Source organism: Mytilus californianus, unplaced genomic scaffold, assembly GCF_021869535.1.
Source record: "Mytilus californianus isolate M0D057914Y unplaced genomic scaffold, xbMytCali1.0.p SCAF_8, whole genome shotgun sequence".
In the NCBI taxonomy this organism is placed as follows: domain Eukaryota; kingdom Metazoa; phylum Mollusca; class Bivalvia; order Mytilida; family Mytilidae; genus Mytilus; species Mytilus californianus.
This window is the reverse complement of record NW_026262734.1, coordinates 45,530,201-45,557,782: the sequence shown is the minus strand read 5'-3', so window position 1 is coordinate 45,557,782 and position 27,582 is coordinate 45,530,201. Positions and strand designations below refer to the sequence as shown.

Sequence of the window (27,582 nt, the reverse complement as noted above, 5' to 3'; positions counted from 1 at the left end):
TGATCTGTCATTTTACCAAATGTGTCCTATTCCTGATTGTGACATTTTGACTGAGTGTGAATTCGAATGGCGGGTGACGCATGCACAGCATGAGACGCTTATCCTGTCGACGCACCCGTCCTCGCTCCTTTTTGTAGTTCATGCGATTCCCTCAGGTTTTGTTTGTTACCTTCAGTTGTCCCTTCCTAATCGATTTAAAATATTCGAAAGTCGGAAAACTATTCCCTCGTTAATTTAATTGTTTTAATCTTAAACAACTATCGGGTACTTTAATGTGAGGATTTTTCAATAGATGAATGAAACATTGAACACAGAAAGTCTGCTAGGTAAGAGGATTGAAATAGACGAGTTTGATGCAAATTTGGCGTATGATGTTGATGAACGCCCACCGTGGTTTGTTACAGTAACAACAGCATTCCAAGTGAGTTCGTGAAGTATGTAAGGTAGTCAGTAACAACAGCATTCTAAGTAAGTTTGTGAAATATGTCAGGTTTTAATATGTTTAACAATGCATAATTTGTAAGTGCATGATGATACAGCTTGAGTATTCTTTCCGTTGCGTAAACCAGAGGAATCCCTCAATAATGAGAATGATTGTTGTTTGATTAACGCCGAGTGGCAAATATTTCATGCATATTCAGGACGAGAAACTAATTACAATTAATACAATAGGCAACTTCTGCAAGGGAACGGCAAGGGTGAAGGGCTCTTAATTTGAACTGCCACTGGTAAAAAGAACAGAAATATTACCTGGTAAACATGTCACCTACTGATCCCTTTAAAAGTAGTTGCAAATGTTCTATAATGTGCAGATAGCAGATTTCATTCTTTCTACACGAGGCATCTGACCAGATGTGTCTGTGTGTTTATACAGCCCACGTTGCAAGGGTTATATTGTTGGTCAGAAGACCACGGTGATCACATTTCTATACACCAGTCATCCTTACCTTAAGGAATGACGTAAACTTTACAAAAATGTCCGTGTTTCATCTTCATGTACACTTTGCATAACACGTGATCATAATTCCTGTTTTGTTTCAAGTACGACTTGTACCATACACATTAGAGATGCATTTGTAAGGATAATTTCTATTGCAGCATACATTTCTATGCGTTGGAGCTGTATTAGCAATTGTCACAGTACTTTCTGATGTAGTATGTGCAGATTTGAACGACCCTGTACGGTCCATCTTATTTAGTTCTTCCATTCTGGTAATTGGACTTTCTACAGCTATCCAGTCTTACTTTGGTCTCAGGTAAAACCTTTTTTTTAACTGGTAAAACACGTTATTATTTCTCATGTATAAAAAAACAGAAAATATATCTGGAAATATTAGTCCCTTAAAAATAGAACAAGGACGACCACAAATGAATGTTTGTTATCTTTGTTATATCAACTAATTTATTCATGTATTGTTTTAAAAGTTCGAAAGATACGGGGAGATGTACCTTATAGTTTGAAGAGATATGAACAGATTCATTTAGCAATCGTAGAAGCTCATAAGCCATATTAAAACTGATAGTTTGATACAATGACTATAATGAATCATTGATTTAAATTAGGTAATTTTAAAAAAGCTGTACTATTGAGGAATTATGGTAAAGTTTGGCCCACACTTGAGTCTATTATTTATTTCGTCCTGCACAAGCATGAGATGTTTTACACTGTAAGTTAAGCACGAGTTAATCAATTATTTATTCGCTGAAATTTTAATAAAAAAAAGTGAAACGTCACTTAAACATGTTAAATGTTTGATAACGTACTACATAATGAACGATTTAGATCTCTTGGCAACATTTTATAATCTTTTAGTTGATTTAATCTATTTAAGAGTCATGATATATACTGAATACTGATTTAAATTTTTTGCAGGTTTTCGAATTTGTTTTTCTCTTATAAATAGCATCGAATGTGCGCTTGTTTAATCCAATATTTTCTACATAAGGAAATGCCTGTACAACGTTAGGATTTTGACAGTTGTTTTCCATCCGTTTCATGTGTTTGAGCTTTTGATTTTGCCATTTGTTAATGGACTTTCCGTTTTGAATTTTCCTTGGAGTTCGGTATTTTTGTTATTTTATTTTATGAAGTTGTCTGTTCTTACAGACAAAAAGAACCAGGTTATAGATGTATAATTGACCAACGTCCACACGAATCATATTTACCTCTGAATTAGATATCACAAATATATATATCGTGTATAATGGGATCAAATGCGAATGTTTGATATATACGCTTAAAAATTAAAGCTTTGGTAGTTTATCAATTTCATTTACAAATGTGTTATTAGCAACATTTTATAGAAACCGAGAAAAAAAATTTCAGACATAGAAAAAAATTGTGAAGGATATGAATTAAAATTTAATCTACACATTAGAGTGTATGTTGTAGACAGTTTATACAAAATGCGTATGTTTCTGTTTTCACCAAATATATTCATCGACAATAAATTATTTATCAAATTCAACAGGCATTTGCAAACGGTAGACATGGATTTAATGAAAGCCACCTACAGTATTTGGGAATTACAATTAGGAAATGTTAAGTAATCATTTTTTGGCTTTTATTGAATGATATGCGTAAACAAAAAAGTAAAACAAAAATACCATACTCCAAGGTAAATAAAAAAAAAGGGAAGTCCATAAAAACTGACAAAATCAAACGTTAGACTTAATCAACTAACGGAACGAATGGTAAACATTTGTCATATTCCTGACTTGGTATAGGCATTTTCCGAAGAAAATGGTGGGTTTAACCAAATTATATACATGCAGCTAGCTAAACCTCCCATCTTTGTGATAGTTGTTTATAAGGTCCGTTATCTTGCCAAAAGTGGGTGAGTAATCCAAAAAGACATATTAGGCTATTGAGACATAATAGGTTAATGTGACTAATTTGGAATGTGCATTTGTTGACATACAGTGAATTAATTAAGTGATTGTACCGGGAGTATTGAAATTTCATTTAAGTGGGCATAATGTATAAGTAGGTAACCTGATTACATTCTATGAAGTTATTGTCAGGTACAACATGTTTGATAAAAACTTACATTTAACTTTTCAAGCGAAGTGCAAATTTACATTAAATTTCCTACATAAGAAAATGCCTGTACCAAATCAGGAATATGACAGTTGTTATCCATTCGTTTGATGTGTTTGAGCTTTTGATTTTGCCATTTGATCAGGAACTTTCCTTTTTGAATTTTCCTCGGAGTTCAGTATTTTTGCGATTTTACTTTTTACAAACGATTTTTTGGGGGTTTATTTTGGCGTTATGTAGTTTTCTCATTGACACATACCCCACACATCCTTTTATTCGTACCGCCTCGGTGGTCTCGTGGTAGCGTGTTCGCCTTGAGTGCGGGAGGTCGTGGGTTTGAATCCCGGCCGGGTCAAACCAAAGACTTTAAAATTGGTATTTGCTGCTTCTCCGCTAAGCACGCGGCATTAAGGAGTAAGAACAAAGACTGATCAGCTCGGAGTCAGAATAATGTGTGGATAAGGTGACATATCTTCCTGCGAACTGTCACCTTGTGTGATGTCATCCTGGTTTGCCCACTTTTAATTACGTGCATATGTAAACATAGGGAGGATTGTTGTTTTAACAATTATAGTTTATTTCTGAATTATAGTCATATTTTTTACCTTTTATTTTACCTATAAAATTTTATCAAATACTATATTCTGCTATTAAATCAATGAAAATGTTCAAAATTTTTAATATAGTTTTTATCAGGAAAATGTATTGAATTTGACGATAAATTCTAACAAATAGAATAAAAATGCAACTGTTCAGTAGCCAAGCTTTACAAATGAAATAATTTGAACAGTAATCTGCATCCAAGCTAGCATTTTCTTCTTTAAAAAAACCCCAACAGATTGTTATTTTACCATAGTGCTCTATTTATTTCATTATGCAATACATTTATAAACTTGATTCATATATTAGGTGACGACCATTTGATATTGTAGGGGGTGGGGGAGGATTTTGAAAATAAATAACTCAGCCTTGATAATAAGAAAAAAATAATGGTTTGTCCTGTAGTAGTTTGAAAATAAATAAACTGACTTTAAATGTATTGAAAATAAATAACTCGGCAGGTCTTTTAAGCCATTTTATAAATACTATTCTAAAGTATGAGATGGCACCAGATTCTTCCAAAATTAGTCTTTTTCGTTCTTTTTAGGGAAAATTTTCCCAAATCTTTAAATAATATAATGTATATATATTAATTTACTTGAATTAAATGTTTGAAAATGGTTTCATTTAACTAAGGTATATTGTCTTAGGAACATTTACTTTATTCTCTTAGTGTTGCTTTCCATTTGTAATTTAGTAAAAAAAATTAACCTAACTTTTATTTTTTTTAAGGATTTTTTATCTAAAAAAAAATAGCAGCCACATCCATAAAACTATATGTGAACTACTTGTTTTTGCTTTATCCTACATATTGGTCTTTTGATGACTAAAAGTCTTACACTGAAACTATATATTTTGCCTTGAGACTAAAATGTTGTCAAAAAATAATTAAAACAGAACTTGCATAGGAAACACTGATAAACTATATACATAAGTTGGAACAGACTATATAATTGTATGCTCATTAGGTGTCTTCCCGATTGTCCCACTTTTTGAAATTACAGGTAAAAAAGTAATGAAATTTTGTGGGACAATCGGGAATATGTTTGTGGGACAATTGGGAAGTTTAAATGTGGGACAATTGGGAATTGTTCTGATAGTGATTAATTTGTTTTTATAGTCTGTGTCAGTTAATTACAAGTTACTAATCACTGTAACTTATAAAATATGAAAAAAACCATGAACAAATAATAATACTAACTTATTATATTTTGCACATACATGTAGTAGGTACAATTGAAGTATCATCAAACATGGAATATAATATGAAATCATAAAATTTTAGTCTTAGATGCATGATTTTTTTAATTAGTTTTTATTGGCTTTGAACTAGCTGTCAGTAACTGAGAATACTCTAAGATCTGTACTTAGTGTCTTTGTTGTGGGGATGTATAAGTAGCCGTTCACGTCCATGTCCACTCTGTGATTTGTTAGATGTATTTCTGTCTGTACCCATCTGATGAGATAAGCCTTTTTCAACTTATTTTTTTTAGTTTATTCTTATGTTGTACTGTAACATCACTGTCCCAGGTTAGTGGGAGGATTGGCGCCTTCAAATAAGTATAACCCCGCCACGTTCTGTATGTGTCTGTCCCAAGTCAGGAGCCTGTAATTCAGTGGTTGTCGTTTGTTACTGTGTAACACATTTGTTTTTCGTTCATTATTTTGTACATAAATTAGGTCGTTAGTTTGTCTAGTTTGAATTTTTTTACATTTTTCATATGGGAACTTTAAAGCTGACTCTGCTGTATGGGCTTTGCTCATTGTTGAAGGCCGTATTGTGACCTATAGTTGTTAATTTCTGTGTCATTTAGTCTTTTTTGGAGAGTTGTCTCATTGGCAATCATACCACATCTTTTTTTTTATGGAAGTCTGGTTCTTCTTTATAGTTGGTGACGAGTCCTGTTGACTGCACTTTATGGCAAAGACACTGGGAATATTGGAAAAACAACCTTTGATATTGATTCTTAGAAAGGCTGATCTGGCAGAATTCTAGACAACAGCTTCGTTATCAAAAAAAGGAAGTTGTTGGGTTCAGGTGAATCTGACGTTGGGTGTTAGTAGTCTTCAATAGTGCAGAGAATGTTGTATTAATGTCCTCTGACTTCCCTAGTAAAATTGTAAAGACTTCTGGAAAAATCTCTCCATCAACAAGTTCGTGTAAAGTGTAGAATGTAAATGAGTTTATACCTTTTTTTTTAAACTGCATGCATTATTTATTCAAAAACTTTAGAGAAAATGTAACTAAAATTACGGTATTGAAATTTGTTTTATAAATAACGTAACATTGTAGATATATTTCATAAATCAGAAATAATTTTTTTTTAATCAAAAGTGCATTAATCTAATGATTTAAAAAACATTTTTTTTTATACTTCTATAAAATTAATATTAAATGTGCAATAAATTAATTCTTGTTTATTTAGCAAAACAAACAACAGTTACATTGTTTATCTAAGAACATTTTACTTCATAAAATAATGTGGGACAATCAGAACTTTTCATGTGGGACAATCAGAACTCTAAAATTTTAAAAAGTGGGACAATCGGGAATAAACCGCTCATTAAACCTTTTGTCTTTTTTTTTTTCTTTACTAATAAATAATTGGTGTAATTAAAAGTGTGCAAACCAGGAGTAAACCCCTTGTGTACTAGCTCGTTAAAAATCCGACTCAGCCTGTCGGTCTAGTACAATGCAGGGTTAATATTCATATTACATTAACATGTTCTCGTCCTGAATATGCATATTAATTTGCCGCTGGACGTTAAGCAGCCATCCATCATCATCATCCTTTTATTCGTTTTCATATTTTCGAGCCCATGAGGAACATGCGCAATTTAAGTAAACTAGTCTATAGGTGCTTATTCTATTTTTCCTTTTCAAACATCATTAAATACTTAAAATTTTAATTCTTATTTTTCCTTGATTTATACTCAAGCATGCATGTATTTGTCTCGTTGATCGTAATTCAATAGAAAGGGCGTGAAGTTGGGGTCCAAAATTTAGCATGTTTATTTTTAAGCATTTAAAGAATATAAACCTTCCTTCATTAATTGTTATGAAAAAAATGTGTTATTGAAAGCAACATACATCACTGTTTACATGTTTAATTGATTTTAGGTTACCAGTTTTCCAAGGTGCTTCATCATCATTTATGGTACCACTTATTGCTTTGCAAAGCTCAGATACATGGAAATGTCCATCAGATTTGAAAGGTTAAGTAAACGTATCAGATAGAGGGCAACCTAATATGTCACGAGTTTTATGTTCAAAAAGAGAGGCGAAAGATACCAAAGGGATGTCGAAACTCATAAGTCGAAAATAGACTGACAACGCCATGAAAATGTACAAATACACAGAAGGTGGTAATACTTTTACATACATAAATATATAAATAATTCCTATTCCTATATATTTATGTATTTATATTCAATATTTTAGTGGCCTCGGCGGCCCAATGGTCTAAGTAGTCCATCACGTGGCAGGTGCGTTCGACTTTAATCTTATTACCGAAGGTCGATGGTTCTCTCCGGGTACTCCTATTTCCTCCACCAATAAAAACTGACCGACACGAAAAAGGCAACAGTGCCGAAAATTGAGTAATCACCAATCAATCATATCAAATCAAAATTATTAAACAGGCTATTGCATATGAACGGGGAGTAACAAGATAATCAGCTATTTCCACCTACTTTATTTGTGAATTAAAATTAGGAAATTCTAAGCAATCATTGTCGGCTTTACAAAAATGAAAAAAAAATAATCAAAATTAAACGACAAACCAATCAAATGTTCAACAAAAAATGCATTACAACGTTTTAAATTGACCGACGCCTAACAAAATTGATAAAAGACAAACACAATCGAACGGACTATTTCTTATTCAGTACTATTCAGACATGTCAGTTGCAGTTAATTCCACTGTTCAGTATCTTTTCGGAACATTTAGTAAGTTATTGAAGAGTATAGGTAAATAACAGCTATCAAGACAACACACCATTTTTTGCGGGAAATGTCTGTACCAGGTCAGGAATATAGTGGTCTTCCATTCGATCCGTTGGTTGATAAAGTCTAACGTTTGATTTTGTCGCTTTTTATGGACTTACCCTTTTTGAATTTACCTTGGAGTTCGGTATTTTAATTGATAATTTTCTACTGAACATAGACTGAACAAAATTATATTGACTGCAAGCGAATTGTCTAAACAGTACTGGATTTACCACAGTAGATAAGTCAGAAGAAGACTGAAGGACTGAAAATAATTTAACAACTTATTATTTAGTCTTAAAAGAGCTGTTAGAATCAAAATGACCGTTTTAGATCAAAATAAGTTTACTTGTGGTTGAAAGTCAAACCAAGTTTACCCTAAATGCTAGAGACAAAGGAACCTGACGTCATTAGAGAAAAGACCTTAATAATACATGTAACATTCTAAATTATTTACAATTAATTATGTACCAAAATCCACTGATAATGATATATTATGAAAAATGAATGCATAAACTTGTCGTTTTTCTTCCATTCTATTCATTGATAATAGTGAACGAAATGTATAACTGCCTTTTTCTAACGATTTTTCGAACGATTGATCTCGCTGCACTATAGTCCATTTGTGCTGACGCAGCCTTAACCACAATCAATCGTCCATTAATAAAAATCAAAGTTAACTTTTTAAATATTGTCATGCCTTAACTATTTATATCTTGTTTTCAGAAAGTAATATAACTAATGTAACAACAAGCAACATTTCAAATTCACTGACGACAAACATTGTATACAGTAGATTAACAGAAGTAAGTATGTATTATACTTTTTAAGCATTTTTATTATTTGACACAAATCAACCCTTCATAAACCAGCCGCTTTCATTTGCCAAGTGCTTGTACCTTGTCCGAAAAATAAATAAATAACTTTTTACACTATCTATAAAAAATCTGTTATTATGAGATAATTTTAAAAATATCGTCTTCCGACGATAAACTAGGTAACCGATGTTCAAATATCGTACAGCCATTAAGAATATACAAAATCAATATGAAACAAAACCTGACAGAATCGCATTCACTTAAAACGGAGAAAAACGACAGGATAAGAGTCTCATATACATGCATAAACAGTAAAATAACAAAAATACCGAACTCCAAGGAAAATTCAAAACGGAAATTCCTTTATCAAGTGGCAAAATCAAAAGCTCAGACACATCAAACGAATGGAAAGCAACTGTCACATTCCTGACTTGGTACAGGCATTTCCTTATGTAGAAAATGTTGGATTAAACCTGGTTTAATAGCTAGCTCAACCTCTCACTTGTATGACAGTCACATAGAATTCCATTATATTGACAACAATGTGTTAGCAAAACAAACAGACATAATAGGTAAAAATGTCAAAAATTGGGGTAAAGCAGTCAACATTGTGTTATTATCTTAATCACTATAAACAAATAACTATTTCAACAAAGAAAAACAAAATGGCATAAAGACACTCTATAGACAAATTACAACCAAAAATGAAAGACAAGAATATAAAAAAAAGTCCATAGCACAATAACACAATGGCGGAATGTATAAATACCGAGCCACGCTAAAAGTATATAAGCCCTCATAATTAAGTCGTCAAAATGAAACATGAAGGAATATTATTAATCGGTAAATGTACGTATATAGATAAGACGACTATTCTGGTATCTCAATATTTGATGATTGATTGTTGGTTGCTTAACGTCCAGTGGCAAATATTTCATGCATGTTCAGGACGAAAACAAATTAACATTAAATACAATAGGTAGGTCCTGAAATAGGGAAGTATGTCCAGTGCACGATGTTTTATCGATATTGTCAACATTGCGATGTCTACTGTATCGTGTCATTATTGTGTTTACATTGTATCGAATCTATACCTTGTGTTTACATTGTTTACATCAAAGACATTGCGATTTTGACAATAGCGAGCCAACATCGTGTTTATATTGTATAACAAGTCAATACCTTTGTGTTTACATCGTTCACATCGTCAACATCGCAATGTTGACAATATCGTGTCAACATCATGTTTATATTATATAACGAGTCTTTATGTTTAAATCGTTCACCTTGTTAAAATCGTGTCAACATCGTGTTTATAATGTAAACTGAGTCTTGAGTTTTGTTTTTACATTTTTTACATCGTAAACAGTATATAAGATTTCATTCAATATAAATGCTGTTGATAAGATATCGTCAACACTGCAATGTAAACGAGGTAAACACGATATTGATTAGACATGGTATACATCGCAATGTTAAGGATATTAACGGCTTAAACAGTATATAAGAGTTGTTTCAATGTAAACGATGTTAAAACGATATCGTGTAAACATTGTCAATATCGCAATGTAAACACGATATCGTCACTACTTTGTAAAGATCACGATATTAACAATGTCAACGAATTGTATAGTAGTTCTTACAATGTAAACGACGTTAACACGATATCGTGAACAAATTTGTGATATCGCGATGTAAACAATGTTAATACGATATCGTCACTACATTATATACATCACGATGTTAACGATGTCAACGATGTAAACAGTATATAAGAGTTCTTACAATGTTAACGATGTTGATACGATATCGTGTTATCATTGTTAATATCGTGATGTCAACGATGTAAACACGATATCGTTACTACATTGTTTACATCGCGATGTTAACGATGTAAGTACTATATAAGAGTTCTTACAATGTTAACGATGTTGACACGCTTTCGTGTTAACATTGTTGATATCGCAATGTCAACACGATATCATTACAACATTGTATACATCACGATTTTAACGATGTCAACGGTGTAAACAGTATATAAGAGGTCTTACAATGCTAAGGATGTGGACACGATCTCGTGTTAACATGTTTAATATCGCAATGCCGACAATATTGTTTTGACATTGTGCACTGAAAATGGATGGGAATGGGGGCCTTCAGGGTCGAAGGTCGGGAAATTTGAAGTGCCACTAGGAAATGAGGGTATATTTGATAGGGACAGAAATTTTGGCTTGCATCATGTCAACCATGGATCCCAAAAAGGGATGTTGCAAAGGTTTTTAACGGGCAGTAAACGTGGCACTCATTCTACACGAGGCATCGGATTTAACGTCTCCATTCTGAATGGACGTGGCTACATATTTATATATCCCGCACAGCCAAACGGACGCTCCACTTTGTCAAGGGTTTTACTGGCGGTCGGATAACGATCAAGAGTGACCCTTTTTCATTCCCCAGTCACCGTTGGGGTCAATATCTAATAATGCGAAAAACATGTCTCTTTTGAATTGAGACACAGATACATCATTATAAAAATACCATTTCATGATGATGACTGTGAATACTTATGAATTTTCGATTTCAGTCAGACTACATAATGACCACCGGCACTCCTCTACGAATCCTTTTAAGGCGTATATTCAATATGTTTGACCTTTTGACGCTTCCCAATAAAACGTGTATAGTATTATGATTTTTGTGTATGTAGAATAATGATTGTGCTTGAGGAAGGTTGTATGGTCTTCAAATTTCAATTTAAAAGATATATTAAAACTTTAAATTATCCTGAAAACTTTTATGTGGGTAATTTTAAATGGTACGCATGATGCATGATAAAAATGGTAAAGGAGTAATGAGACGACATAGCAAACTCAACTTAAATACGACAAATGACAAAATTATCACAAGACACATACCAATTCAGGGAGCCTCGGTGGCCGAGTGGTTTAAGTAGTCACTACTGTAATCACTAGCAAGTCAACACTGAGGTTGTGAGTTCGAACCCCGCTCGTGCGGGTGCACTCGACTCCAATCTTAATTGACTAGGATTGTCAGATTTCCTATCGGATGTCGGTGGTTTTCTCCGGGCACTCCGGCTTCCTCTACCAATAAAAACTGGCCGCCACGAAATAGCCCAAAAGCGGTGCTTAAAAGTGGCGTTAAAACACCAAAAATCAAATCAAATCATACCAACTCAACTAGTGAGATTCATAAGAACATAGGTAAGCATATGTTTAATTTTGCATTCAGCTGTTGACAATGAACTAAATGTAAGTAAAATTGAACAATATAAAGTGCAATAAAGCAGTTATATATGTTTGTACCTGGTTATTGTGTTAAATCATAAACTGTTCCAAATTTACTGCACCAGATGCGCATTTCGACAATGTATGTCTCTTGTGATGCTCACTGCCAAAATATTTGAAAATAAAAAATCCTAAACAAACTTTGACGAGCATATAAAACCAAAAAAAGACCTAAAGAATTATATGAATATTTTGACATTTCAGCTCCAAGGAAGCCTAATAGCAGCCTCTATGTTTGAAGTTGTAATTGGATTAACCGGATTAATTGGCCTTTTGATGAAATTTATATCACCAATCACGATCGGAGTAACACTCTTCTGTTTAGGATACTCACTGTATCCTGTAGCTATTTTCCTGTGTAAAGCACATTGGGGTATATCGCTTGTGTATGTGGTAAACATAATTATGATTATATTAATGCTTCATCATCTTAAGAAAAAAATTAAGGAAAATTATATAATAGAAAAGAAAGGATATGGGGTGTGCACCCATGACACAAATTCAGTACATGCACAGCAAAACACACAAAAAGCAAAGGGACAGCGCTTTTATTGCTGTTCTTCTTCTCAAATTGACAGTTATATACTTCATCTTCGGACAAATAATATGCAATGAACTTATCACAAGAAGCTGTCAAAAATGATAGGTTAGAATAAAATATAGTTCACACCTGTTTTTTTTTAATTCTTAAAACGAAATGGTTTTATCGGTTCTAGTTGTCTTTTCAAAACTATAACATCCTTTTAATAACACATTTGTTTTTCTTTATTTCCTTTAGTGGTTGCGGAATCACTGTTTTGTTTTCTGTGTACATGTCGCATATTAAAGTTACTCTTCCAAACTGCAATCGGAAGTCAGAGAAGAAATCAAAGCCATATCCGGTTTTTCAAGTATTTCCGGTAAGTATATATTGCTAAGGTACAAATTCAGTTTTGAGTCGAAACATTGATTAAAAAACAAACAGTACAGATATGTGGCTTCGAGGGAAACATGCGTTGATAGATTGTTTTTTTTATCTATACACATGTATCAACTTTTATTTAATGTTTCGGATAAAATTGCTCATAAATTCAGAGGTGCAGATTGTTTAAGAAAAGGCTTAGTTAAGGGCAAATATTACAAAACAGGTATACAGACAGTTTCGGAATGAAACGTATTTGCATATATTGCCTTGATTGAAGAAGTATGCTCTTTATACTTTTGTCGATTAATAATAGGCCTGAACGTAAGCATTTGACATAAATCATCCTCTTTGGTCCGATAATTTCGTAAACAAGTGTTCAGAAATCATCCGTTCAGAGCAAAACATGCTACTCTGTACTTAATCCTCTCAAGGCAATACACCGTAAAGAAGTCTTCTGACAATTAAAGTAGAAAATGGCATTCGGCACATATTTCTCCATGTAACTATTATAGCTTGCAAAATATAACACAATCTGACAATTGTAATGCAAATCTACCGCATTTTGATAAATAAACAGGCATCCTGGCGAAACCTCCCCTTCGCGTCAGAACGGCCAGGCGTAATACAATCAACGTGAACAGGACTGAATAACTGCGCATGTGCGCGTTCTATAAACAATGAATATATCGATCGGATAAGTAATTAACTGCTGATTTACGATGTTAATCACTAATGTTTATATCATAATGGCTATAATTTTCTGGAATTTGCTTTTTTTATAATTTTAAAAGGAACTTTCAATAAATTCGTGGCAATATTATTTTCCCGTCAATGTATCAAGAAATGATGTTATCCCACAATGCATCATTCTTACATCCAATAAACGAATACATGGTGTTGTATTCCGCCTGGCTCTACTATCAAGAAGTGAGCCAGGATCCAATCTACTTAATAATTACATTTGGAACATTTTTATCTGTCAGACTATTTGAATCTATAATGGCTTTTAGTTTTCTTGTACCAATGCATGAATTTCACTGGTTTTCATGTACTTTGATGGATTAGAAAAGATCAACCACATATTATTTACCTAATTAACGATTCCTAGTATGTGTTATATAAAAAAATAAGGAGATGAGATATGATTGCCAATGAGATAACTATCCACCAAAGTTCAAATTAAGTGGATGTGAGCAATTATAGGCAACCGTACGGCCTTCAACAATGAGAAAAACCCATACCCTATAGTCGGCTATAAAAGGCCCCGACATGAAAAAATATGAAACAATTCAATAACAAATTTATCTAATACCCTAATTTATAACAAAACAATTAACGAAAAACAAATATGACAGACATGAACCAACGACAACCACTGAACTACAGGCTCCTGACTTGGGACAGGCACATAAAGAATGTGGCGGGGTTAAACATGAATGTGAGCGCTCAACCCTCCACCTATCCTGGGACAGTGGTGTAACACCACAACATAATAACAAACTATAAAAATCAGTTGAAAAAGGCTTAACTCATCAGATCGATTCATTTATACATTATTTGCAAACTTAATATTTCTTCGTCCTGTTTACAGGTTCTTTTCACTCTGATAATAATGTGGGTTGTGTGTGCTGTATGTACGAAATTAAACGTCTTTTCTAATGATCCTGATGATATGTCGTTCAAAGCAAGAACAGATGTTAGAAACAAAGTGATCCAAGACACGCCTTGGATTCTTATTCCTTATCCAGGTAGGTCATGTAATGGTGTGCTGAGCTCAAACTTAAAATGGAAAACTGGTTAATATCCTACATGAAAAGAAAAAAATAATTAAAAACATATGTCATAGAAAAGCAAATACCAACATCAAAATAAAAGTAAAAAATACCTCAAAAACACATTTGTATCGAAAATTTGGGAACTCTTCTTGTCCGTGTGTTAACCCCGACAATTTAACAACTGCTGATTCACTAATGCATCCCGATATGGTAATTGATTATTCTAGGTAGAAATTCGGTGGTGTCATAAAACGGTAAAAGACGGAATCGGAATTTGGCTACGACATTTGGAACATATTTGTGGCAATCTACGACAAAAATATCCAATCACTTTTAACTAAATCATGATAATGTACATCAACTTTTCGACAATACGAGTTCACCTTCATTATTTGGAGTCCGGAGTTCATAAACATACTTTGAAGCAGCAAACCAAGCTTGCCAATATACCGCTTAGAAGATATAAAATGGGAGGTATAAACCCCATATTTATGTGCAACTGGAATGTAGGGACATTTAATTACGATAATTCGTGGTGCTCAGTCTTTAGTTTCATACGTTGTGTTTTGTGTACTATTGTTTGTCTATTTGTCTTTTTCTTTTTTAGCCATTGCGTTGTCAGTTTATTTTCGACTTATGAGTTTGAATGTCCCTTTGGTATCTTTCGCCTCTCTTTTATTATTTTCCGTTTTATTTGAACTGGTTGATAGTATCATTATCATATGATTGGTCGGGATATGAAAATGATCGAGTCGGTTCACTGTCTCGCATTCTTGAATTCATCGCGCAAAAATATACGTTCCATTTCATTCACACTAAAATAAACTATTTATTATAAGATTTTGACAAACTTTGTGACATTAAATCCATCTTCATCAATAAAGTTGAGATATGATTAATTGAGCATTCTTTTATATAAAGGTCAATTTGGAACACCTAAATTCAACACAGCAATTTTCCTTGGATTCTTAATTTCTGTGATTACATCAGTGATCGAATCAGTTGGGGACTACATAGCAACAGCACGCGTCTGTCATGCATATCCTGTACCCAGGCATGCGCTGAACAGAGGAATAGCTATAGAAGGAATATTTAGTGTAATATCTGGAACTCTCGGTACCGGTCACGCAACAACATCCTACAGCACGACAGTATCACTCCTTGGATTGACCAAAGTAAGTTTGATCTGTAATGGAGGTAAATTAATTGATGTTTTACATTTATGCTGATTTTTATAGCATTCATTTCATATGATGTTTAGGTCATCTTACAAAAATGCCTTTGTATTCTCTTGGCAGCTGTCGACTGGCGTACACAAGTCACATTTGTTTCCCCAAACTCTTTTTTCGAAACCACTGTTACCAATTCAAACCAAATTTCAAAGGATAAATCTTAATAATTTGTTTGTGAAGAATTACATTAAATGTACGTTCATCAGCCAACATTGCCGAAACTCGTGTGCCAGACTGACATTACAGAACCATCCATAAACAGTGCATCTTCACGTTGAATATTTGCCATTTATCGATCACTGACTTTCTGGGAAATTAATATGTCATATTGTCTATTATGATTTTGGTGTTGCTTGTTGTAGCAATTTGCCAGTTTAAGTTGATATACACAAAGAGTTATGAAACTTAAATCCACTTCATCTATTTTGAGAAACTGTGCATCTGAATTATCTGATGCATCGATTTGTTCCGATTTAAACCTTTGTTGTTTATCTTATTGATAAATATTCCGTATCATCTTCACAAATAATACATGATGGTCTTGATGTAAAGATTCTAGGTACTGACGTTGTTTATCATCTGAACTACGTGTTATAGTGTTCTTTTATTTGTCTTTGTAAATTATTAACGTTTACTGTTTGGTCCATTTTTGGTAATATCCTTTAGGTGTGACTCGGTACTTGTACATCCCGGCATTGTGTTGTTGTCATTTTTTGTATTCTTGTGTTTCAATGTTGTGTATGTGCTTTGTCTATATGCCATTTTGTTTTTCTTTGTTGACATATTTGTTTGTTTTTATAGTAATTTGAGATTATTACACAATTCTGGCTGCTGTACCCCTTTTTTTGACATTTTTACCTATTATGTCTGTTTGTTTTGTTCACACATTGTTGTCAATATAATGGAATTTTATGCGACTGTCATACAAGTGAGAGGTTTAGCTAGCTTTAAAACCAGGTCTTTTTCAAAAACTTTGTCATTTTCATTCAATTCGAAGTTCGTACCAATAATTCGATAAAACCCGAAAACCTCTTTTGACTATCATTACATGTATATCATATTCGTTCAACCACCTTTCGTGCATTATAATTCTTGCATCATTGATTTTATGATCACGTATTGACCTAAAACATTGACATACTATCCTCGTGAATTCTATCATTTAATTACCATTGGCCCTTTTGTGCGTGTTGAAGGATCTGCGTTAAAAAAACTCTTTTGATGTAAAAATAAGTGTCGTCAATGATCAGAATAACGGGGTTTGTCAAATAAATACCAATTCATGTTGTCAAAGATTTATACTTTGTTTGTTTGACTTCATATAATGTCATATTCAGCCCGGCCTAACCCTAATAAGTTGTAATAATCAGCATCGCTAATGAATCAAAATCAATTCATTTATTTGTTTTATTCAATCAAACGGGAAACTAGGTGACAAGATCTCAAATCTAAACGCAGAATTTGAGAAAGGAATTAAACATATCAGTCTTACAGTTTATACTGTTTCGAGAGTACTTGTGACTGATAAAATGCCGTGCAGAAAATCTTGCAAAATGTAGTTAAAATCGATTAACAGTGTCGCTGATACCATAAATATTAAAAGTTATTAGAAGTATAAGCAGTCATGCACATAAATAATATAAGAAAAGCGACATTTTACAAACAAAATTCGTATTTGATTGGTTGGATTTAGTGAAGACTACGTTTACGACAAATTGGTTGATTCTTGGTTGCTTATCGTCCAGTGGCAAATATTTCATGTATGTTCAGGAAAAAAACAAACTAACAATACAAACAATAGGTAGATCCTGTAATCTGGCCTGCCACTGGAAAATAAGGGAAAATTCGATAGGGACCAAAATTAAGCCTTGTAACAGGCCACCTATGGAACCACCAAAACGTTGTAGCAAGAGTTCTTAACGTGCAGAGAGAATGCCACACTCTCTACACGAGTCATCGTATTTAACGGCCCCATTCTAATCGGACGTGGCTGCGTACTTATACATCCAAACGGACGCCATACGTTTGCAAGGGTTTTATTGCCGGTCAAAAGAAGACCAACGTGACCATATTTCTATTCCCAGTCACCCTTGGGGTCTGTTTACGGGAGACATTATGCAATAAACAGATGGATACTCATTTAATATTATTTGTGAACAACAAGAAAGGACATATATAACAAAAATAGAACGTTTGTATTAAGGTTCATTTAGATTGCTGCTTCATTGACTATTATTGCACTTTGCCATTTGTTCTACCTTCCACCATTACGCGGCCACCATCAATTAACTGATTATTTTGTTCATCTCTTATCTTTTTTAGATAGGTAGCAGAATAGTCTTGGTCGTCTCCGGAATAATGGCAGTCGTTTTAGCAATTATTGGAAAATTTGGAGCTGTAATGACGTCAGTACCTGATCCAGTATTAGGAGGCATTACCTTTGCTATGTTGGGAGTACTCTGTTCTCTTGGCATTTCTGCGTTACAAAACGTTGAACTCAGATCCAGCAGAAACTTGTCTGTAATTGGAATTTCTTTATATTTTGCAGTGGTGTTTTCGGAATGGCAACGAAAATTTCCGGATTCATTGAAAACAGGTATTTTTATAAGAATTTATTTTAGGACTGCCTATAAAAAAATTCATGTTATTTCGGAAATTATTTTATTTTGTTGGGTAATTTGATACGAAAACAAAACAGTCGGATGTTGACTAAATACAAGAGTAAATATGGAACTCTCCGAGAAGTATATATGTGTTCAGTTTTGAGTTGTGACGCACTGGCACACCTAAATTAAGCCCTTGTTTTTTGATGATTAAAGGTTGTTCATTTTTCAAGTTTCTGTGTAGTGGTATGAGAACTGCTTGGTTTTAGTCGTGTTTACTGACTCGACATTCTCGGATGTGGAAGGTTGTTTGTCTCAGTGATCACAAACCAGGTGAAACCAAACACGTAAATATATCCGCTTTGTACTTGGAAGTTTAGGATTAAACGCAAAGGCTGGTCAGCTTTCAGTCAAACATGCGTCAGGGTAGTTTGGAGGGTTGTTTTTTTTTTTTTTTGGGGGGGGGGGGGGGGGGGTATCGTGGCCTTGATAGCTAGCACGTTATGAATACGTCTCAGCGTGGTTTTTATACAAACATGGTTAATAATCATTTCTCGTCCTGATGTGCTTGTAATATTTGCTACGTGACGTAAAAATCAAATTGACCATCCATCATTTTTTTTCTTCTTTTAGTAATGATGTTGTCTGTCTATATTGGACGTTGTAATTTTCCACTTGGATCTTCTTCTGCTTCGATCATTCTATTTTATGAAAAGTTAAATAATTAAAGAACCTTAGTGAGCGCGCTCACATACCCCATGTCCCCACATTGTCACTGGAGAAATAAAATAACTGTAAGAAAAAAAAATTGTATAAGAAAAAAAAATGAATCATAATTTCCTGTCGATATGCACATCTACATAGTATGTCCTTATTATCTACAAAGTTTCATGAAATTCTGTTGTGTGGTTTCAGAGGAGTTGCGATGACAAACTGTTGCAGTAGTATATTGAAACAAATAAGTTCAAAGGGGTGTAACTCCTAAAAAAAAATTGAATCATAATTTCCTATCGATATGCACATCTACATAGTATGTCCTTATTATCTACAAAGTTTCATGAAATTCTGTTGTGTGGTTTAAGAAAAGTTGCGATGACAAACTCTTGCAGAAGTATATTGAAGCAAATAAGTTCAAAGGGGCGTAACTCCTAGAAAAAAATTGAATCATAATTTCCGGTCGATATGCACATCTACGTAGTATGTCCTTATTATCTACAAAGTTTCATGAAATTCTGTTGTGTGGTTTAAGAAAAGTTGCGATGACAAACTCTTGCAGAAGTATATTGAAGCAAATAAGTTCAAAGGGGCGTAACTCCTAGAAAAAAAATTGAATCATAATTTCCTGTCGATATGCACATCTACATAGTATGTCCTTATTATCTAAAAAGGTTTCATGAAATTCTGTTAAGTGGTTTCAGAGGAGTTGCGATGACAAACCGTTGCAGTAGTATATTGAAGCAAATAAGTTCAAAGGGGCGTAACTCCTGGAAAGAAATTGAATTGTAATTTCCTGTCGATATGCACATCTACGTAGTATGTCCTTATTATCTGAAAAGATTTCATGAAATTCTGTTGTGTGGTTTGAGAGGAGTTGCGATGACAAAAGGTTGCAGTAGTATATTGGGCAAATAAGTTCAAAGGGGCGTAACTCCTGGAAACAAATTGAATCGTAATTTCCTGTCGATATGCACATCTACGTAGGATGTCCTTAATATCTGAAAAGGTTTCATGAAATTCTGTTGTGTGGTTTGAGAGGAGTTGCGATGACAAAAGGTTGCAGTAGTATATTAGGCAAATAAGTTCAAAGGGGCGTTTTTCCTGGAAAAAAAATTGAATCGTAATTTCCTGTCGATATGCACATCTACGTAGTATGTCCTTATTATCTGAAAAGGTTTCATGAAATTTTGTTGTGTGGTTTGACAGGAGTTGCGATGACAAGAAACAGGACTGACGGACTGACGAACGGACGGACTGACAGACGGACAGATGGACAGACGGACGGACGGGTCAAAAACATTATACCCTCCGCAACTCGTTGCGTGGTGTATAATAATCAAGTGTTGCGAGAAACAATGTCAGACTTTTATACTATTAACATTACCTGTTCTGACTGTCGTGTTTTTGTTTTTATATTTTATAAGTCACCAGCTATTGTAACTAATGCAAATGTTTTTACTACAACCAGGCAATGCTGCTGCTGTGAAATTTCAATCCCCGAGAGTACAAATCGTCCAGTAGATAATGCTTAGATATCGGAAAGCTAACGATATTTACCAACAAAGCATGCATGCAGGGAGGTAAAAAATTGTTAGTGTGCTAACTTGGCTGCTGTTCTGAAACTTGCTAATACAATTTTTAAATAATCATATCTTTAAGCTCAGTCAGTTATCGGGTTGTGCGAAATATTTAAGTATTAAAAAAACGGTATTCCCAGGCAGTTACCCATCCGAGTACTAACCGAGCAGCGCAACGTTGTTTAGCTTCGGTAATCAGACGAAAACCGGTGCTTTTAACGTGATATGGTTGCAGAAACAGAAGTGTTGACATTTTTGATATATAAATTTAGGAGCCGTCGGAACTCGTGTACTTAGCATTTTACATCATAATATGTATAAAGAAGAAGCAAAATGTTTATTCTATTGAAAAAAAAATGCACACACAACACTGGGGGTGGGTCCGCCGAATTTATGTGTCCAACGAAATTCACGGGCAGCAGGCAAAGTTTAAAGTGTACATAAGGTGGTTATGACTGTTCTGTGTATGTAACTCTTTTAGTGCTTTCAAATATTCTGTAATGTGTAGGCTCCTTTTGCTCTTTTTGCTTTCAGTGTCTTTCGTTTGGTCCAAATTCGAGCTTATCTTATTATGGTTATTCCAAAACAAGTGTAGTTTGCACGAAAATTGTTGTCATAGATTCATTTGTTTCAGTTATGAAAACTATGTTTTAAGTTGAATCAAGCATTGTATAACAACAATCATTATACAGGATATTTCTTTTCAGATTCGGACCAACTAAATCAAATTGTTAAGGTTACCATTGGCAACGCCATGTTCATAGGATTTATTGTTTCTTTGATAATGGACAACACAGTGAGAGGTAAGATAATCTTCAAAGTAAGATGTGTATAACCTGTACTGAATGAATGACATACTAACTAGTAAATGCAATGGTACTATTAACTTTGACGATGATAGAATGAAATGCTTGCTGTCCGATCTTGAAATACAAAAGTTGAAAAATAAAAATTCGCTTTGCAAATTTCTTTTAAAGATTAGTTCGAAAGTCGACAATGGATTAAAAACAACATAGATTATATTGTGCTGAGTGAAGCATATATAGCAACGGATGCTTACCTTGTCGACGCATCGTCATGTTTGGCTTTTATACGATTCACTTAGCTATTTGTTTGTTACAATGTTTGGTCATTGGTCGATTTATGAGATTTGAACATCGGTAAACTACTGTTGATTTAGTTTTTTCGTCAGACGTCACCATCCATTTGAAGGGAGTGTTCGTTTGGTTTCGCGGGATGTTAAATTCGATATCCTGATTATAGAAAATATCAAGCTTAACTTAAACCTCTTTTGTCAATAATATTTGCAGTAATTCTTAGTAGGGTCATTGCTATTAAGGAAATTATTTCTGAATTTACTACCTTTCCATTGGCAATCTAATTACCAATCTTGTAAAAAAACATACGAGACATTTTGATTTGACAATTTTATGGACTCTCCCACGACAATTACACCATGTGCGCGCTACATTTTCGAGATTTTACGATCGGAGATTTCCTTCTTGGTGGTATTATTTGTCATTATGCTGACCATACTTCTACGTCATTTGGTCTCTGTTGAAAAGTTGTATCATTGGCAATCATACCACATCTTCTCATTTTTATATATACCAGTATTTTGATTTTAGAATTCTTGCTTGAGCTATTGGACTTGATAAAAAAAAAAACACATTTTGCATTTTTTACAAACAAAGCTGCATTTGTTACCAAATTAATTCTTGTACTTTTTGTTGTAGGTACCGATAGGGAAAGAGGTATATTGAATGAAGATGAATTTTCGGCGATAAATAAGCAGCTGTTAGTTAATGATGATCACGTGATACCCCGATCTCGATTATTTGACCTTCCATTTGTTAGTCGACTGCAAAATAGCTGTAAGCCTCTTCGTCACGTGCCATTTTTACAACCATATATAGATTCGTATGATGTGACTGTTAATGGATCAAAGCAATATGCGTAATTTGTATAACGAAGTCGACATTTAGTATAGAAAATCATATTAAGCTATCATTATTATAATAAAAAATGTCTGTTTTATGACAAAATTGCAATTTTCAATGCCCACGAAATCAGAAGGAACATTTGAATTTTGAAACACTTTATGTATGAAGAGCACAAATGAGCCGAAGACAAACAATACAATGAAAAAAAGACCGACAAAGCCATTATGGACTTATTTCCGGGTTTGTACTTGCATGAGCAACACGACGGGTGCCACATGAGGAGCACGATCTGCCTACCCTTCCGGAGCACCTGAGATTAGCCCGGTTTTTGGTGGGGTTTGTGTTGCTCAGTCTTTAGTTTTCTGTATTGTGTTTTGTGTACTGTTGTCTGTTTGTCCTTTTATTTTTTAGCCATGGCGTTGTCAGTTTATTTTCGACTTTGAGTTTGAATGTCCCTTTAGTATCCTTCACCTCGCTTTTATGTTCCTTAACACAGTATTTAAAATAATTAACAATAAAAGTACATCACACACATGCACACCATTGCATTAGAAAGTACCGCAATTTTTTTTTACATATATAGTAAACTATTTTCTCCTATTATTTTTTATATTATCGATTGCTTTATTTGATAATTTCATTTTAACTGCCACACAATCTTTTATTTCATCGTTTTAAGTATTTTAGAATTTGAGTTCACCGCATTTTATAAGCTAAACAGATGTAAACAAAACATAATAATATACCATAAAAAAATATTAACAAAAAAACGAAGTGAGCAGTAAATTCAAAAGAAGAAAATGGTGGGTTAAATCTGGTTTTATTGCTAGATAAACTTCTCACTTGTATGACAGTTGTTTATTGTTCTGTTATATGAATCAAATAAGGATGAGCCAACCAAACAGACATAATTGGTTAGTGTAACAATTATTGGGATCCAGCAGCCAAGAATGTGTAAACATACATCTCAGACATACAACACAAGTGACTCAAGCATTAAAAAAACAACGTATAAATAAATCTGACAAAGACGCCAACATAAGTTTTGTACTTGATAGTACATGCGGTATATTAAAACATAATGCCGTACTAGTTTACACGGGTTAAAATACCCGATCAAGTACAAATTAAGTAAAATATAAATACAAGGGTATACAAAATGAAAACGACACTTAAAACCTCTTGCGTCCGAATCACACCTCTGGATCCACCTGCGCTAGGAACGCCCAGAGCAAAAAACCTGATAGCGGGATGCATAAATACCGAGTCACGTCAAAAGTCTTACGACTAAAAGACCTGTTGGTGACCTTCTGCTGTTGTCTGTTCTATGGTCGGGTTGTTGTCTCTTTGACACATTCCCCATTTCTATTCTCAATTTTATAATAGCAAAAAGACAAACAAAGAGAGACTATAAAGTAAATAAAAAGAAACACAAGTTTGACTCATAGAATCTATAATTCAAGACCATCCTGTATTATTTGTGAAGTTGACACTGAATATTTATCTATTATAATTAGGTCTTGGTACTTTCCAATGAACGTTTATTCTTCCCAGCACTACGCGTATACAACGGCTGGACATATATGAAGTGTTCGTAACATTGGAATTAAGAATGTTTACCATTTGTTCCCTATTGACACATCATCACAGCTAATGAAGACTTTTCCTTACGATCATTTAACTAAAAGTAGGAAATTTAATCATCCTGTGAGGTTCAACATAGTTTTGCGCCATTTTATTTAGTGATTTGCATTACAGGATTTTGTAATTATCTGTTGTACCATAATTAAAAGGTGCAAAGTGATCTGAAAGTAGTAAAGTCATTGTTTCAACTTTGGATTCAATGCGTCGATATTAGTATATATAATTGATCTTTGGGTTACACTAACGTCCCATTTGCGATTGGACGTGGCTGCGTATTTGTATATCCCCGAAAGCAAAACGAACACGACTTCTTTAGCATTGATTCGTTGGATTTAAAATAATTTTATATGATCGCATTTCTTTTCGCCAGTCAATACTCGGGGTAACAAGAAGACACGAAAACAAATGAACGTTTAACTATTAGAAGTATGTAGCCATTAAATTTGTTAAAACTGTGTTAATAGTTAGAATACGGGAAGTGTCGTGTGATATGTTACTTGGTTACAATAAAAACCGTTGTATCCATAGACGGGTGTCACATGTGGAGCAGGATCTGCTTACCCTTCCGTAGCACTTAGAGATCACCCCGAGTTTTTGGTGGGGTTCGTGTTGCTCAATCTTTTGTTTTCTATGTTGTGTTTTGTGTACTGTTGTTTGTCTGTTGGTCTTTTTCTTTTTAGCCATGGCGTTGTCAGTTTATTTTCGAGTTATGAGTTTGAATGTCCCTTCGGTATCTTTCGCCTCTCCTTAATTTGTTAACTTTATTCATTTGATTTCACTTTCATATTTACACAATTTAATTATTGCAAGCAAAATGATACTGATGATATTTCTTTTTTTACTATATCATTACTTTTCTAGATTTACATGAAAGAAAAATGGTGACAATAGTAACAAAAAATTAAGTAATAGAAACAATGCCACAGTTTCTACTATTTATCATGTTTAATCTAGAATGAACTCAATATGTTTTTCAGAACACGCTGCAATGGATCTTTCCTGTCCACAGCCTCATTACTTAACAGTTGGCTTTCTTTTCTGTCTACAACCTCAGCAGCCTCAATATCTTTAACAGTTGACTTTCTTTCCTGCCGACACAACCTGGACTAGTATGAGCTAATTTGCTGACCTGATAAATATTCATGTCCTAATGTTTGATTTGTTTCCTCCGCTTGCAACGTAAAGATCGATTGTTTTCCCGGTTGTTTTTCTTATGTTGAATTTGTCAACCATACGTTGCTTTTGGCTGAAGTTTCTAATTTGTTTTCTTCTGATGCAATGCAATGCAATAACATTGCAATTTAATCTAGAATGAGCTCAATATGTTTTTATCACATCACGCTTCAATAGATCGTTCCTGTCTGCTTTCTCAGCAGCCTCAATATCTTCAACAGTTGCTTTTGTCCTACTGACACAACCTGGAAAGTTATGCAATATAATGGTCGATGTTTTTCCCCTGATGTTTTTTATTATGATGAATTGATCAACCCTACGTTGATTTTGACGCTTGTTTTTCTTTGTTTGAATCTTTGATTGTATAGACATTATCGTTATTTCGTTCATTCCGAAAAAAAAACCAGTCATTTAGACAACTTCCTATTTGGTTCAAATGTCGCAAAACAAAGGTCATCAGTAATTTTAAAAGTTTGGAAAGTGAACATTGTAACATTTTGATAGTTTATGAAGCAATTTTTAAAAGACAAATTAAAGTCATTAAAAATGCTTTGTTTGGTGTGTTTACGATGGTTTAAACATGTCTCTATGAAAAGTTTTATGCACCATATATTGTTTGAACAAGGACTCAGATAGCTTCAACTGGTTTGAAAACGTTGTGTAATATTAGAACTTATCCAGAATTGCATAAATAGCGATAAATGTATAAAGACCATCCCAAATTTACATCATATGCATTTGTTATTGTAAACAGCATTGAATAGGCATTCAGAGTACTTTCAAGTTCAGCTTTACGGACTTTCTTTGCAGACTGGTGATATTCTCATGAAAGAATAAATAAGGGAAACTGAAAAACCCGGTCTGACATAAACAATATGTGTAAAAAAAGATGATTCTATAACATTTGATTTGTATCATATGATTTTGGATTAAGCTTATAATTATTTGTCAAAAAAACTCATAAAGTGAACGAGACAAATCTCTTGTGATTTACTATCACTAGAGTATAAAGTACAATTGCTGATATTAATTCAGTAAATCAAAAGAATGTCTGTAGTCAAAGTATTTTGACCTCTAAAAAACATTTTGAACTCTAACAAAGAAGGCTCAAAGGTAAATACAAGTTTTGTTAAGTCATTCTATAATAAAAAAAAATTAAGGTTTTTGTTTTAACTATGATTTTTATTGGAAAGTAAGTATTTCTTCAAAAATCTCAAAATTTTGGAGATTGTTGAGAATGTTTAATCCTTGTATTGTGTAGATAATTATCAATATAAATTACTGCATTATCCCCATCCTTCTCATCATTATGCAAGTTCTCAGTTTCCCAGTCTACAAATACTTTCAATTCAACTGTTTTCTCAAGGTTGTCAAGTTCATTCCATGGTTATATTTTACACGAAATACTTAACAAAATCTTGAAATAAACACAACACAAACACATCTTACGAGAAAGTTGCCTATTCAGAAGATACAAATTTTATAAACATACATGTATTAGTAAAAAGTAGAACTTAGAACATTCACATGCAAAACAAAATGAAAGTGAGTAGTGGGCGTCCGTTTGGCTGTGCTGGAAGTACAAGTACGCAACCACGCCAGGTAATAATGCGGACGTAAAATCCAATGATTCGTGAAGAAAGAGTTCCATGCTTTCTGCACTATAAAAACCCTTACAAAAACTCTTTGAGGTGTCCGTAGGTGGCCTGTTGCAAGGCAACATTCTGCCCTTATCCAATATACCCTAATTTTCCCAGACGGCCCCTATTACAGGACCTACCTATTGTATTTATTGTTAATTGATTCTGGTACTGAATATGCATGACAAATTTGCCACTAGATGAAAAGCAACCGATTACATCTACCCAATATCCATTTTGTACCCCACAAGGGTGACTGGGAAATGGAAATATGGTCACTAAGGTTTTCTTCCGACTGGCAGTAAAACCCTTGTTAAAGTGGGGCGTCCGTTTGGCTGTGCGGGATGTACAAGTACGCAGGCACGTGCGGCAGAAAGGGACGTTAACTCCGATGTCTCGTGCAAAGCCTTGTAACAACTACTTGAGATGCTTGTCGGTGACTTGTTGCAAGGAAAAATTTCAGTCCCTATCATAATTACCATCATTTTCCCGTGGCAGTCCAAATTTCACCAACCTTCTTCCCGGACGGCCCCTATTACGGGACCTACCTTTTGTATTTATTGTCAATTTGAAGTTGAAAATATAATAGCAAATATAATGGGTCATAGAAAATAGTACCGACA

At 33.8% G+C, this 27,582-nt stretch overlaps 1 protein-coding gene across 1 annotated transcript; it reads left to right on the top strand.

Moving 5' to 3' along the window:
* Positions 1–292: 292 nt before the first annotated feature.
* On the top strand, positions 293–22,532 carry LOC127712048 (solute carrier family 23 member 2-like). Its single transcript, XM_052218240.1, has 11 exons — positions 293–421; positions 1,099–1,256; positions 6,762–6,856; positions 8,349–8,434; positions 11,956–12,137; positions 12,530–12,650; positions 14,247–14,403; positions 15,352–15,605; positions 17,985–18,258; positions 21,267–21,362; positions 22,296–22,532. The coding sequence occupies exons 1-11, from the start codon at positions 293–295 to the stop codon at positions 22,517–22,519; spliced, it is 1,776 nt and encodes a 591-aa protein (XP_052074200.1). The 3' UTR covers positions 22,520–22,532.
* The last annotated feature ends 5,050 nt before the right edge of the window (positions 22,533–27,582 follow it).